The sequence below is a fragment of the Coturnix japonica genome, chromosome Z (genome assembly GCF_001577835.2).
Source record: "Coturnix japonica isolate 7356 chromosome Z, Coturnix japonica 2.1, whole genome shotgun sequence".
Taxonomy (NCBI): Eukaryota; Metazoa; Chordata; class Aves; order Galliformes; family Phasianidae; genus Coturnix; species Coturnix japonica.
In genome coordinates, this window is record NC_029547.1 from 14,033,996 (window position 1) to 14,050,524 (window position 16,529).

At 39.2% G+C, this 16,529-nt stretch overlaps 1 protein-coding gene across 1 annotated transcript in view; it reads left to right on the forward strand.

Annotated features, from left to right (window-relative positions):
- The first annotated feature begins 4,696 nt into the window (after positions 1-4,696).
- Positions 4,697-16,529, forward strand: part of LOC107305887 (interleukin-31 receptor subunit alpha-like) — a 53,919-nt gene continuing 42,086 nt past the window's right edge. The window contains exon 1 of the mRNA XM_032441320.1: positions 4,697-4,733. Coding sequence (XP_032297211.1) covers positions 4,697-4,733 — 37 coding nt within the window. The remainder of the gene's footprint in view (positions 4,734-16,529) is intronic.

Consider the following 16,529-nt stretch of genomic DNA (forward strand, 5'->3'; position numbering starts at 1 on the left):
GTGTTCATGCTTTTATAAATGTTATCATCGAAGCAGCTGCCTCCAAGACGTGCTTCGTATAAGCATTTTGTATTATGATCAGTCTTGTGATCCTACTTGTACCGAGCTATGCAAATTTAAACTTTGCCTATAATTATCAGAAAATGGGAAACTGCCATATCAATTACCGGTCACATTGCAGAGGAGCTGATGGGGCCCATGGGGAAGTTCGCCATTCTCTAGAAGTCAGTCCCATAGAAAATGTTTGAAACTGGAAATGCAAGAACAGAAACAACAGAACCAACCATTCCTGAAAGTCTGGTTATCAACTCTCATAGTCACTCAGCTTGCTAATCTTTAGTCCAGCTGAAAATAGGACAACTGGAGTTAAAGCAAATCCAAATCACATTCAGAAACAAAAGCAAACAAGTCAGGAAATCAACACTAACTCCTGAGCCTGCAGCCCAGAGGACATGGATGAGGGTTTTTGTGAATTCTACATGCAGCAGGTACTTGCCCTCACAAATCCTTATTTAAGTCCCTTGGATTCTGGATCTAGTTCCATCTGCCAACACCAGTGTTGTAAACATTGGGCTTCTTACATCCATATAATGTTACATACATTAAATACACATTCTTACAAAAATAAATCCCTGGGAGACTGAAACTGAATTCGGAGAGCACTATTCATCTTGTCCCAGAGGTATTTCAAGAACATGATTTGTGTAGTCCTAAAGTAAGCACCTAAACTAGGTCAGATGAATTGAAACTTAAAAACCTCTTTTTTCTCTCCCTTTTCTATAAATAGACCTTCAGTGACCCTTCAAGTACCATCGTCTTCACTGTAACTACATGTAGGAGACAGAACAAAACCTGTGCTATCACCTAGATTAGGTGATTTCATCACCAGATTAGGTGGTTTCATTTTATTACCAGTTCTCAGATCTAACAACCTAGCACACACTAGCAGCACATTAGTTACCTAATTCTTTTTGTGAGAACACATCTCACAGTATTAGTCTATTATTTTAAAGGTCTGAAGTTTGGATCATTATACAAGTGTTCCCCACAGCCCAAAGCTTTAAGCACTTATTTATTACCCCAGCAAGAATGTCTAGACACCTGCATAAGTAGGTCTACCCATTGCAAAGACTGCAGTTTTAAGTCCGTGTGGGTGAACATTTCCTCATTTTTCAATTTGGTGTACAAGATCAACTCTAATTCCTTTGCTCTAACATCTGAACCATTTTTGGCCCTGCTCCATATCCTATTTTAGGTCAGAATGTCCTCCATGTCATAAATGAAGGACATAATACTTTGTTTCACTTGTAAATGTCAGGAAATGTAGCATTATCACCTATGTTACCAGTAGCACTAATGACACTGCAGACTAGACTGCTTTGTCTTCATCAAAGGCCATGCATCAGCTGAGACACAGTGCTGCTGATAACCTGAGTCAAATATCAGTGAAAAGAGCTCTTTATCGTGTAGGTCAGTGCTAGGGCAAACATCTGCAAATTGTACTTCACAAAAAAAAATAATAATAATAAAAAAATCTCATTGTCAAAGAATTCATATATTTAATTAGTTATTTATTTATTTTGCAGAGGGCAGAGAAGACGTGAATGTACTGTGACACAAGAAGTTGTAGGTGTGCACACAAGAAGCTCTTCACAGCTTGCTGAATATTTATACAAACCTCTTTCCTCACACCATTTTGGTTTGCTTTTGCAATGATTCTTTTGAATCTTTGAATTCTTTCTTTCTTCTTCCAAGCCAAGCTTACATTCTACCTTTTCAGACACCATAAGAATGACAGCAGACCAATGTGCCAAAGACATCATAAAGCAGCATAAACAAATCCAGCAACAAAGAACACTATACAGTAAGACCAGCGCTGGACTCCAGCCGTACATGTACTGGAAAGAAATCCCTGCATATTAGCAGAGTGAAAAAGTCTTTTATTTGCCCTCAGTTAACATGTGTCTGAGACAACTACGCACAGAAAAAACCCAAGTTGCATGGAATAATTCTCTAAATGACAAGCTACATTCACCAGCCTTTTAAGTACAGGTTTTTCCTATTGTGTGTGTTATATTAATGAATTTGCCATTTTTTTAAGACTAATTAGTTTAGGTTTTTAAGCTGATTTTTAGACTAACCTGTAATTAGTTTGCTTTTTTTCCCCCTTTGCCAGTTATTAGAGGGGAAGGAAGTTTACAAAAACAAGCTCCAAAGCATTGCTCAACACTGAAATCTAATCAGCTTTCTATTTGACTTATATCTACAACTAGCACCTTTTAATAATGCATTCCACCCCTGGTTCTGTGTCATGGCCGCTGCCTGTAAGTTCTTCATTATCAAGGAAGGATGCATTCAGAGCATCTTCATAATCAAGGAAGGATGCATGTAGAGCACTTTTGTGTTAGTTTGTATTGAAATTACAAACAATATAAATTAATTTCCATCAAAATTATATTTTGAATTAAGTGAAACTTCCCCCAGTGGAATCCTCTTGCTCTTTTTTTTTCTCATATGCAGATAAATAAAAGAAATATCTTGAGCTACTATGCACCATCTGGGTAAATGTCAGCTAGATCCCTACCTAGAGGGTTTGGGGTTTATTTCTCAAGAGGGAGGGTGTTGGTTTTGCTTTTCTTGCCTACAGTTTGCACAGCTGAATAATTTAAAAAGGTCTACGTGCTGAAAGATAAAATGAAGATGGAGTATATTGTTTCTGGCTACAATCCCCAGTGCTGTAGGTGGCATTTTCTGCTAATACAGCTTGGAGTATTATTGCTAACAAAAATATACTTGAATCATCATAATTAAGGCTGTGTCAAGTAAGACTTCTCTTAACATAAATTACATACACAAGTAAAACTGTGCACAAGTACCACTAATATGTATTTAATTCCTGTATCTCTGTTACCTCTAGAAGAATTATTTTATCTTTCAGTGAGCTCACCAAAATTACTGGGTTCTAAATATCAAATCAAAACAGAAACCATATAAATATTCTGTGCGAACATTTATTGCATTTGAAACATGGGATTTTTCCACATAATTAGCAAACTGACAAAAGGAACTGCACCTCAAGTTGTCTTCCCATTAGAGTTACGTACAGCAGGGCTGAGGTGAGGGTCCATTGAAATAGAGGACAAGGATATCACATGGGGCTTTGACCAAACAGAATTTGCAGTACAAATAAGGGAAACAGAATTTTGGAAAGGTCAAAGTGCAGAAGTATTATGAGTAAGCACCAGAGAATGCTAGAGCACCAAAACAGCTCAAAATCCCTGGTTTATCTAAGTGATGTGTTTTCTGTTTATGGTATAGAGAGAGGTGCCTCTTCTGCAAAAATGCCATGATTCTGCACCAGGTGCAAGTACCACGTGTTTGTCTCATGGGTTGTTCTTGTCTGCACTCCCAATTTTGTGTACTCTGATTTTTTTCTGCGCAAAATTCAATCTTGGGTTAAAAAAAAAAAAACAAAGCTGTGTATGTACAGCTCTCGCACTCTCATTCTTCAGACTGCATCTCCCTGAACTATATATAGTGCTTTATTAACAATGACAGTATTTTGTAATTGAATATCCAGATAAATTCTGTGTCGGGTCAAAATGGTTTATCTACAATCAATCTCCAATTGATTTGCCTGTAGAGCTGAAATATTTGCATATCTCCTCAAAGACTGAAGAGAACACATTGGGCAGCCCAGTGAAGCATCCCTGAAGGGCCGATAGTTAGAGAAGGGTCAAGGTGAGGGTCAATACAATACCTGCTAGAGCAGCAGTGAAGTCATCATTCTGAATTTATTCTCAGCTGAGGGACAACCTCATTTACTCCTGTACATTGAGAAAGGAGAGAAAAACAGGAAGAAAAAAAAAAAAAAAAGAGAGAGAGAGAGAGAGAGAGAAGGCGTAGGTAGAAATGATAAAAGGGGTAGGGAAGGACAACTTATAGAGAAAGGGAAGAAAGTGTGAAAGAAGACCAGGAAAGGAATCCATCCATAAACTGTACATTTCTACGCAACATTAGGGATCAGCAGTTTGGTTGCTCTTTGCTGCCTCAGTGCTGTTCTCCTCCTGCCTTCATTGAACGAGTGAGGCTTATGTAAGCAGCTGAGTGGAACCTCAAGAAACCACTCAAACGGCCCTTCTACCTGAACAAAGGTAGCTGCAACTCTGTCTGTGTAATCATAGGATGTAATCATGGAATCCTTAGAGTTGGAAGGGACCTCTGAAGGCCATCCAGTCCAACTCACATGCAGTGAACAGGGACACCACAGCCAGATCAGGTTGTCCAGTAATCCCTTGTAGATGTTCTTCTAAAAGCCCAAATGCTGTCTAACTGTCCTTAAAGCTGTTAGACATTACAACTCCAGGTTGCCTTTTCCAAAGCATTACAAGCAGATTCTATTCTCTAACTTGGTATTTTAAAACTTTTCCTTTCAAGGTTCCTGTGCCTTTAGATGTGGCCAATTGCAAATACAGCATCTAGCCAAATGAAAACATACACCACAGCTAGTTTTTCTCAATTACTTCTCAAAAATCTTTTGAAGACAATCCACACAGCAATTTTTGACACATGCAAAATCTAAATTTTAATTATTTCTCTGTGAGTAAAATTTTCGAGACCTTTCAGCATTCAAAACTCTTTGTATCCCTCCTACTCTCACTCCAAATGCTTTATTGGACTGAGGCAATACTGCAATATGACAAGCACCCCAACTGAGGTCGTGAAGCTTCAAGGTAAGAGGGAGGATATCTGCCCAGCTAAGGATATTCTATGATTCTATTCAACACCTTTGCAGCTGCTTTACAAAAGCTTTCTGTAACTATGAAGATGCAGCAGTTTTTACACATTATCTCTGGGGAGCTAAATCCTTCAGGGAGCATGAGTGTTTGAGGATACTTGCCCTGAACCATTCAAATTGCTGCAGATTTCTGCTGCTGATGGAGATGGCTGAAGATCCCAGACATGAGCCAGGTTCTGTGTGAGGAGCAAGCAGTGCCTGGGGTTCTGGGAAGCACTCCTGCACTGGCTTATTAAAATTTAATCTGTCTGAAACACAGCAGCAAGACGCAGCCTGCCACCAGCCCTGACAGAAAGCAGTATCTGGAACAAGCCCTACCAGCAGTGTCTTCCCCCTGCTCCCCACAGCAGAGGGACAGAACATCAGGCAATTTCAATGACCTAACATCTTATGATTATTCAGCACAGAAATGTATGATTTTTAGGTACTCAGAGGCAGAATAACATAATTGCCTGGTGCTGCAGACCACCTGAGTATTGCCAAATTCCATTCTTTCTCCTCCTGGACCTGTAAATGCTCAGACTTCTCAAAAGACAAATCCCAAATCATTTTTCTTCAGCTGATGTAATTCCTAAACTTAAGGAAATGTGATGTCAAAAAGAATTTGATTCATTATTAGGAGTCTTTTGCATTTAAGCGTTAGTACCTATTGTCTTCAGTTGGTGTTTGTTTGGAGAAAAGGAACAGACAGATTTATTTCCAAACAGCATATTTACAGGGCTTCCCAACACCTTCAGCTGTGTCATCCACTTCAGTTTAAAAAGCAGCTTGTGAGAAGGCAGAATCATACAGGAGAATCAACCCAAAAAATACAGAATTCAGCCTTTCTATAGGTTATTTCTATAACCTTCAACACCACAGGGGGTATCATATAGATTCTAAAACATTCTGATAACACTGTCTTAGAAAAAAATCAACTCAAAACAAAGTGAATGAAGTATAGATTTATTTGACATTTAAAAAAAAAATACCCTTGAACAACAGCTGCTGTTTGCTAAATGTGATGCAAATAGATTTGTTCAGAACTGCTGAGAAGGAGAAGCTAATTAGACATTTAAGAGTCCATCCCCTTCTTTCATTCTCAGTTAATCAAATGAGCAGTGTTAAGGGTCAGAATAACTCTCTCATACTTAGACCAACGGGAAGAACTGGAGATTCTTGTTGGGTTCCTGATACAGTAAATTAACAGATGACTTTTTGATAGAAGGAGATGGATTTTCTTTGCTGGAAATAGAAGGAAGACATATTAGTATTAATAGATCTGTTCATGAAAAGCCCTATCACAATTAGTGATCATCATCTATCATCATCACAATTTCACCAAGAGATCCTAATCACTCGTTCCCTCAATTACTCACAGGAAAAAAAGCAGAATGTTAAAGTGTTGAATGCAGGTCACCCACTTTATGGCTGGTACGAGATATAAGATGTCTGTGGCATATCTGAACAATTAATTTTACATTCCGTTAGACTTACTGTAAGAAAAAATATATGCCCACTTTGTCATTTAAATTGCAGCAGTGCTAAGGCACAGTCATTGAAAGAAACTGGAAACGGACTCTTGTGGGTACTGAAAATCCAAAGGAAAAGAAAATAATCGGTTATTTGTGCTTGTCTTTTCCTTACAATCATCCTCATCTCACAAATTCCAAAATGTTTTCTAACACTGGGTACATTTTTTACCATATGTTCATTAAATTTCTTTTTATTTTCATTAAATTTCATCATATGTTCACAGGAAACTCAGCGATAGCAAAATTAAGTTGTTAGGATATGCAGGGAGAAAATCAGAAAAGCAAAAGCCCAGCTTGAACTCAACCTAGTCACTGTGGTAAAAGAGTACAGAAAGCTTTTTTGGCAAAGCTGGTAGCTTGTAGCTTGGATAGGCATGCTTTGCGTGGTTAAAAACTGGCTGCAGGGCCTGACCCAGAGAGTGGAGGTGAATGGAGTTAAATCCAGCTGGCAACTGATCATGAGTGTTGCTCCCAAGGGAAGGGTACTGGGGCCTGTTCTGCTTAATTTCTTTATTGATGATCTGGATTAGGGGATTGCAGATGACGCAAGGCTGGAAGAAAAAGTTAATCTGCCTGGGAGTAGGAGGGGCCCTTCAGAGGGATCTAAACAAGCTGGATCACTAGATTGAAGCTAGTGGGATTAAGTTCAATGAGACCAAGTGCTGGAGTCTGCACTTTGGCCACAACAACACCAGGCAAACCTACAGGCTTTCAGCAGAGTGGTTGAAAGAAATGGACCTGGGTGTCCATTTCTTCAAATTTCTTCAAATCCCCTGGCTGCTACCTGTGAAATCGTCCCTTCAGTCACTGGGGAACACTGAATGCAGGAGGGCTGAGTGAGAAGAATGCAATGTTTCTAAATATGCTTGCATATGTGCCCATCTCCAATAACATCTGAACCACTGGTAAGAAGAATACATTCTAAAGTCTGACTGCCCACTGGATTAAATAGTGAGCTCTGAAAGGAGTTTATCACGTATTGCAAGTGTCATACCTCAAAGCAAATGAGAAAAAATGGTCCAATAAATGAACAGATTGAGGTGTGACCAAGCTTTCCCTGCTCTTCTCCTACTGCCTGGTTGCGAAAGGCTTAGTTACACCAGGTATATTGACCTCCAGCTCTTTCCTACTGATTTGATAGCAGATAGTTGTATCACGTACTTCATATTTTCTGGCTCAAGTGTTCTTTATCACTGTAGCAGTGTTTTGAGCTTGCAGATCTTTTATTCCCAATGTTTTTTATGTGCTTCTTGTTACTTTCTACCATTTATTACCAGTATTGTCACCAATGTCTACTTCCATCCTGTGCAGAGAAGCTGTAGGTGCCCCATTGCTGGAGACGCTCAAGGGCAGGTAGGACCATGGCAGCCTGAGTTGGTGGGTGGTAGCCCTGCCCACAGCATGGAATTTGGAACTAGACAATCTTCAATGTCTCTTCCAAATTAAGACATTCTATGATTCCATGATTTCTTTGTTAGAATAAAGTAAGAAAACAAATCAGCATGCCTTATTGCAAAAAGTAGTAAACAGCTACATAATTCAGGGATCACTGTATGACCTTCTTGGTGTTCTGACATGCAATTACTTAAATATTGCCTGATTAGCAGAACAGAAGATTTAATACCCTTCAAAGTTGAAACTAGAACATAGTTTGTATGCATGGTGTCACCATCTCTTTTTATTCCACAGATGAAAATTATGTAAACATTATTTGGATGCAATAACATTTAGTGCCCTCATGTTTGTTCTAACAAATTCATTATTTCCTTTGCAGTCAGTTTTAGCAGTGATCTTTTATTAGAACACATAGTCTGTGTTTTCATTTAATTTTCTGCAGGCCTTTTTTGTTTGGCTCATTTATCTTTCCTTATCCCTTGAAACCATCTACAGTAATTCAGTTCACTACAGCTAGACTTTCTGACAGAGCAAGAAGTAATCAGCTCCAGGCACAGCTGATTCCAAAGTCTGCCAACGAGTATCTCATGATTCTGACTATTTTTATGCTTTTTAGGTTATTGTATACTTTTTGTTTGCATTTCTTTGTCCTTCATCCTACCAAAGAGTTACTCCTTCCTCTTTCCTCTCTACTGAAAAACAGTTTGAGCAGCGTTGCAAAGAGAAATAGCAGCAAGCCAATGAAATAAAGCTTTCAGTTTGCTGTACCTAGTAAGTAATTACTATTAAGTAATCTCTTAAAACATTTCCTTCCAAAATACAGTAGTGCTATAGAATATTTTAACATAGATCAATTTGCTGTTTAAAACATTTTGGAAGTAAACCAAACTAATACGTAGGTACAAATACCTGTTTTCCTTAAGCTCTGTTTAAAATGTGTCTGATTCTTAGAAGCTAGATTCTGGTTTATGGTCAAGTTAGGGGGCTTGATGTAAGTAATTTGAGTCATTTGTCTTTCCCTGTCAAAACCAGTGTTCATGAAGGCTTCACAAGTGACAGGTACACACCGAAAAATGAACGGCACGCAGCTGGGGCAGACACTGTCCAAGGTGCCTAGGTTATCTAATAGTGCATTATGTACAGTTCACCTCTAGAGTATCATTTTAGATAGGGAAGCCTTTTCTCATAGAATGAGACACAGTCCGTAAGAGTTTTTTTCTTATCTGAATATATGGATGGTGCTCCACTGATAACACCTGGCTGGTATTTCTGTTGTACAGGAAAACTCATATGTTGGCATTCGTTTTTGCTCTTGAACTGGAATGAAGACAAAAATCTCCAAAATCTCTTACACAGTGAAGCAAACAGAAAAATATACATACAGCTTCAGATGGCAACGTTCAATGAAAACAAATGCTTCTCTTATATTTTGACCTGTCCAATATGTTTGGAATCTATACTATTCAGTTTAGTTTTAGCCTGATAATTGCCACCAATTACCAAATGTAAAGTGAAACACAGCCACAAGAAATTCTGTTTAATTTTTGGTCTGACATTTGTTAACATCACTGTTTTCTTTGTATTTCTCCAGTATTTCTTGTTTCTTTATCTGCAGAAAAACTATTTGCCCTCATCTTCAGTGCCCCTTGTGAACTATCACAACCTGTGTGATCCCATGTGTTGAGAAGTTGACTCCAGTCACCAAATAGCCCACACTGATGGCTTCTTCCCACTCTTTAAATGTTTTCTTCCTTCTCTTTTTATTCTCCTTGTACTTCATAGGAATTCCCTGGACACATTTGCAGAAGTAACAATTAATTCCTATTCACATTCCTTCTTTATGCTCACCTTTGTTTAGGAAACATCTAGAAAATGACAGTGAATTGGCTTTTGCTGAGTTGAGATCACTGGTTAACAATCTGACTAATATCGTTTTACTATTTATATTTAACTCCTTATCTGGCTGTATTCATACACATTTTGGACCTCAATATTTGTAGGCCAAATGAGATAGGTCCTGTCTCTTTTCATAACAAACTGAAATCCATATCTGTGCAGGGATCCTCAAATATTATTTGTATAATAAAGATGGAGTGAAAGAAAAGTCTTACTTTAACCCTTAGACTTACTTTAAGATGCATAGCATTTCTTGCTATGAGTATATATTTTAAATATTTTAAAGCATCAGGAACATTACTAATTAAACAAGTATGTCTATAAATTTTAAGTGGGCTTCTTTAGAACGTGCCCTAGTGCATTAGAAACAACATTGCATAGAGTGGCTACAATTAACTGTTAATAATTGTTTTTTAAATTATTTATTTTTGAGTGTCTGACATTATAAACTCAATGTGGCACTGAGATTAAAATTTTGTAATGATTTTAAAGGGCTACCTGCTGAACTATGAGACTCAGTAGCTAGGGAAATAAATTACATTCTAGTCCACATCCCTCTGTAAAATAGATGTCATTTAGGAGAAGCTCTTAAAAAGAGATTTCTTAATTGGAAAAACATCCTTTTCAGTCACAAGTGGCTGAACTGGAGTGTGTCCTCAGAATATCAATATGAGCTGAAGCTATTAAAATGTCATGGTTAACCTTTTTAAAAAGCCTAATTTAATTAGAAAATAATAATTAGGGTATTCTTACCAGTAAGAAATGCCTGCCTCAAATGAACTTCCTGTACACTCTCAATTTCAATGGATAATTCTGCTGGAAAAGATTCAGCATATGAACAATGCGATTGAGTTTGCAAATACTGTGATTAACTTACAGGTTTTGCTATTGGAGGTAATTACTGGAGCATGCTGGAGGGCAGGGACAATTTACTTCCTGATCACACCTTGTAAAATGTTTTTGCACATGTCAGCAGCTCTTAAGCATAATGTAAAATAAATAAATAAATAATCAGAGCAATCAATGTTCTTATACCCAGTGCAATTTCTATGTCTTTCCTGAAATCAATGAGAGCAGAGATCTTGTGAACTGAAGGAAAAGGCAGCCTGGCACCCTGCAGGGTATTTCTTCATTTAAGCCTGCAGGACTTAGAGCTTCACTCTGGCTACCATTTTTCAGGTATATTTTCATCCAGATAAAACCATTACATCCCATGTCAGGGCTGGAGATGTAATTCCCTTTTAGTGCAGTGGCTGCTGGAATAAGAACAGTCATACTCAATGAAAATAGATTATTTGAAGAAAATTGTGGTTCCAGGGTATAACTCAACTGAGCAGTATTTGAAGACCAGTTGATGTAACATCATGGAATGGTCACCCACTATCTTCCATAATTAGAAACAAAAGTCCAATGAATCTCATTAGGTATGGGACTGGAGAATCACTGCCTAGGAAAAATAACATTGCTCAGTTGGAACACTGTTTAGGAAAAGTAACTGCTGTGTTGCATGAGTGCTTAGGATGAACAATTTAAAAATACTCTTTTAAGGTACAAAAGGACAGTTCTGTTTCCTTTTGCTGGCCAGCAACACTAGGATCACACAATCCAGTCTGCCAGCATATAGAAGTCGTTAATTTGCCTGAAAAGTGACCTTTGTCCACACTGTTTGTTTTTAATTGGACTGATTCTTTGTTGTGGAGCGATCCTGACTGGATGGCACCTGTCTGGCCATGGTTGGCTGACAAAATGTCTTTCAGGAACTAAGATTTTGGCCCTGTGCTTCCTGACAGAGGGTCTGGCCTTTGTTACATTCATTGTATTCAGCCCTGGTGGGGGCGGGGAGAAGAGACATTGGATTCAGGTCTCTAAAAAGCATTGCCAAAACAAAGTAAAGCAGAGTACTAAGAAATCACCCAGGGCCAGGTCACAGGCATCCTGGCCCATGCCAGTAACAGTGAACACAATAATGAGTTCTTTCATTTGGTCCCCTTTCTATTGTAGTTTTTAAACTACAACACACTGAACTTTGATCTTTGCTATCAGTGCTTCCAGCATACTCATAACAACATGGGAGAAACCTAGGCCCAATGGAAGATAAGCCACATTCAAACATTTCCTAAATTTCTCACATTAGGTGTTTGATGAGATTTTACCAGATGAAGAATTGATAGAAGAACCAACAAATGTATGTGCCAGAGACCTGGGGCCTATTGCAAAACTCAGTGAAAACAGTCACACCAGCTCTACATGTTGTCATCCATCATCTTACAAAACAAGGAGGGAACAAGGGCAAGGTCTGAATTGTCCTCATCCAGGCACAGCAGAGGAATTTCTCTCTGCCTGAGTGTCACTGACCTTCCGCCACACAACATGTTTGTTGTAGGAATTTCTTCACTGAATTTCTCACTGTGCTGTGAAGTCTCACGGCCATTGACTGCGCTTATCAACCATCTCAGCCCGGGTTACTCTGAATACTGCTGCATTTGAAGTGCTCCATACAAAGTATACAATAATGGTACCAGAGGGGTTAAAAAATAAAGTGCAGTCAGATCTCTATACCTTGACACAGAGACATACATTATGTGTTTTGCATTCAGCTTCAGAAAGCAGCAAGACCAATGGATGAGATGCCTTACATCTTTGAGGGTGTAGTCAGCCTTCCCTAATGCTGAGATTTCAAGAGATAAATGGCTCAAATCAGGCTATGGAGACATTTCAAAACTCTTAGTTCTTTTAAAGCATGATTATGTACTTTTCTCTGTAACAATGGCTAAAGAATTCTGCTAATTTTGCAGCTCCTTTTTACTGATCTGTACATACTACATGAAAGGAGTCAGAGCAGAGGTAGGCTTCAGACTCCGGGCTGAACTTATACAGCAAAGCAATGCACTCAATCCTGTCTCTGTGGCTGGCATTTCCTTCTCTTCCTGTCCTGGCTGGGATGTCTCTGCAGAGTGCTCAGGCTATCTCCTTGATCCACCCCTCCCTTCGAGCAGCACCCTTTGCAGCACAGTATCATTTACTGAGACATTCCCCTCTTTGCTCTGCACCCCACTGATCGCCTGGCTCAGGGTGCTGGGAGCATCCTCCAGCAGTGTGGATGAGCAAATCAGCACAAGACTCTTGTGAAGTCACTGTCCACCTCACTCTAAAAATCAGTGCAAGTCCAGCTTCAAACATACAGCTTTTGCTTCAGGACACCTGCGCTCGTGGTGACCCAAGGAGAAGTGTAGCTCCCAAAGGCATAAGGAACAGCATTGCAAAAGGTGTGATGGGAGCATGTGGGGTCCAACAAGATTTAGGGCACTGAACCCACAGGAGCTGATCAACCAGAAGGCAACCTCTGACAGCACTGACCATTGCCATGGCTATGAGAAGATTTTCAGAAATGCTTCTATCTTCTCACCACTTGGCTGCCCCTGCTGGATGTCCACAAGCACATCCTGTGCTGCCCATCCCTGCTGAGCTGTTTGGTCAGGATGCTGAAGAGCTGCTTCAAACTAGGCATTCTTATTAATCATAAAACCATATAACAGAGTGATACAAAGTGCATGCCTGTTCAGGAGAGCTGAAGTGTTGCTCTGAGAGCGGATAAATGAATTGATGCTTCTTCACCATGCAAAAATGGAGTGAGAGGAGGAATGATTTCACAGTTTTAAAAGGTTATTTAAGCAGTGCTGTTTTGAATAAGTCTGCACCACAGTAAGTACCACGGAGTGCAGTCTTACCTAAATCAGTTTTATGGCAGATAATTCAGGTTATTGTAGCAAAGAGCTCATTGAAGGACATAAAACTTACCTATGAAATCAGAGAAGCATTTGAATGATCAGTAATATCATCAGCACTTCCCGAGCTCATTAGTTTACAGCTGTCTCATGTGTGTCTGTGCTGTAATGCGGCCGCAGAAATAATTACAGATCTTGCATCAGCTGTATGCAACCTGCCCAGTCTTGTGCAGGGTGGATATGGAGTGGTTAAATCCTACAACTCTGTTTTGCTAAATTACAGGATTTTAGTTCCTCTAAGGAGTTGTGTAATCTTATGCATGCTCATGCTTCTACTGAAGACTGAGAACTCTACACAAGTACTTGACGCTTGGTATTAAGTGCTAAGTTTGAGCTTACTGTGACCAAACAAAGATTCCAACAGTCATGAGATGTCTGCACGCCAACAGGATGCCTGTTCACTGAGATTTCCCCCTTGTCCTGGCACCTGACAAGATCAGTTCCTAGACTTTTTTAAGCTCAACAAAAAATGCAGTCCCAAAGACTTTGTGTCACTCAATACTAAATGAAGGATGCAGCAACACATCTTAGGAACGCAAAGCTCTCTTACCCAATGCAGCTATAATAGCCCACTCTTCTTCCTTCCCTTGCTCCCATAAATTCAGCTTCTTTCACCCGTGTGCTTTTCTGGGTAGGGCTGCATGATGCAGTTGAGACCAGCAGAGATCTTTTCTCCTCCTACGAACTCTTCTGAGATGCAGTCCTAACATATTTTGGTTGTTTCAGAGTACACAGATTCTCTGGGGACTGTAACATTTTCAAGGCTGTCATAATGTTTTATACATCAAATATGATAAAATGTATTCACTGTACATTTGCTTATTAATCTTGTAATCTCTTAGCCACCTCTTGCCACTTCTTGCTACAAACCATCCATGACATTAAAAATACAGAAGACAGACTTAGTAGATGTACCAAGTCCTCCCCAGCAATCTCACATCAGCCATTATCAAATTAAAATCATGGGGTTAAAAAGATAGTATGCTTTGTGCAGTTGTTTGCCCAGTATGCTGTTTCAAACATAAAAACAGGCTTTTGACCAGGAAGGCTGGAGCCATAGGCTATTTTTCACTTTGCAGAACAGGGTCAGATAGCTGGCTATCAGGTGGACGATCTTTTTAAAGGGAATTTGTATGTATCAAACATAGTGAATGCCATTGCAAGCACCTTATTATCCTTGTCCAGTCATGGAAAACACAGCTGTAGCAAGACTTGGCAAGGAATCGGCTTCTGGGAAAGTAAGTGTAAAACTGCAGCCAGTGGGCTTGAAAAAGCAACATAGACCTGAAGCTGCTGCACTGAAGTGGCAAATGCTGCATCAATTTCACACTGCAAATTACTAGTATGGGAGAAGCACAGAGGAGCCCAAGTCAAGGACCAGACCCTATCATCAGGAGGGCTGCACAGATAGTGATTGAGAACAGAAGCAGTCACTACCTTATTACCACTTTCGTGAGAAGTAAAGATCACAGGGGTATGAAAACAAGGGGATATTCATTCACACGTGTACACAAGGATAGCATTTGTAATGAAGAGCTCCTGTTTGAACAGACCTGGGAGTAACATGTCTGCTCTTTCATTAAAAACAAACAAGTAACAACTAACTTATTACAGAACGTGCCCTTGGAAATATATGGATACCTAACTGCATGCTACAGTGGATCCAGGTTTTTTCTTTCTGTCTGCTTGGGATGAGATTTCCTGTTTTGAACCATGTTCAGAATTATCCAACATAACAAGATATCCAGAAAAACTGCAGGATTGCGAGATTTTATTTTTGCAGCTCAAAACTGGCACATAATAATAAATACAGAATCTGCTCCAGCTCACACTGAGGATCTCCCAAACAGAAATGCTAATATATGGCAGTTCTCAGTATCTTATAACTTGCATTGTGATTCTAAGTGCAAAATCCCCTATGGCTCTCTGAAAGAATATATACAATGAATTCAACACATTATTTATGTAAAAATCCATCCTGTTGAATATTCTGCTCTTAGAAGACATGGCTTTCAAAATTAGATTTGCCAATAAAACTCCCTTCCTTCATTGATAATCAGCAGTGTGTTCCAGTCATTCCCCTCAATTTATTCATGGCAATGGAGGAGAAGGAGAGGTCTACTAAGGAGTAATCTCTGCTCCACAGGATTACTCAGGGAAATCTATTCAAGGGAAATAATGTAAAAAGGATTGTGCCTTTTGCACATAAATTAGAGATAAAACAAATACTACTCACACTTGAGAATTTGCTAACCAGAATCACCATTTATTAAGAGTTAAAGTAAGGCTGGTAGCAAAGAGCAGAAGGGCCTGGGGCATCTTTGAGTGTCACTGAATTACTGGTGGTGCTAAAGCACAGTGTTGTGGTTTAATCCAGCAGGTGGCTCAGTGCCACACAGTCGCTCATTCATTCCCACCTTTTCCCAGAAGGATGAGGAGAATTTGGACCAAAAAAAGTAAAACCTGTGGGTTGAGATAAAACTATTTATTAAGATAGAGAAAAGGAAAAAAGAAAAAAAACCCAGTTATGACAAACATATATACATGTGTATGTATATAACAAATGATACACAGGCAATTGCTCACCACCCACTCACTGACTGATGCCCAGCTAGCCCCTGAGCAGCAGGAGACATATCGATACATCTTGAGATCAGAGCTACAAAGCTGTAACACCCTGAAAGGGCCTCTGATTTTCCAGGTGGCAGGTGTGCTATCACACTTTGAGCAGTTCCAGAACTCACATTTTCAACTACAGTTGCTTGTGTAATTTATTTAATCAAAATTCTAGTGCAGTTGGATTACAGCTTTATTAAAACTTTATAAAAACTTGAATTATTTTCCTGGGTAGCAATTAAGAATTAGTAACTGATGCCTACCTGCTATATACTTCATGACATTTTTCTAGTACGTGTCACTGTACTCATATTTTAGAGATTCCTTATTATAAATTGGTTTGCTTTGCTGCCAAGTATCCCATGAAAGGAACATAAATCAGACACAGCAGACCAAAGGTAAATTTCCAAATTTTCATGCAGTAAGCCAGTAAGATCTAATATCATTTATTTATTTAGATGGAACTGCAGAGTTTGTCAGTGTTACAGCTGAAGTTTCTCAAAGGAAAGTGATGCCCCAGGACTG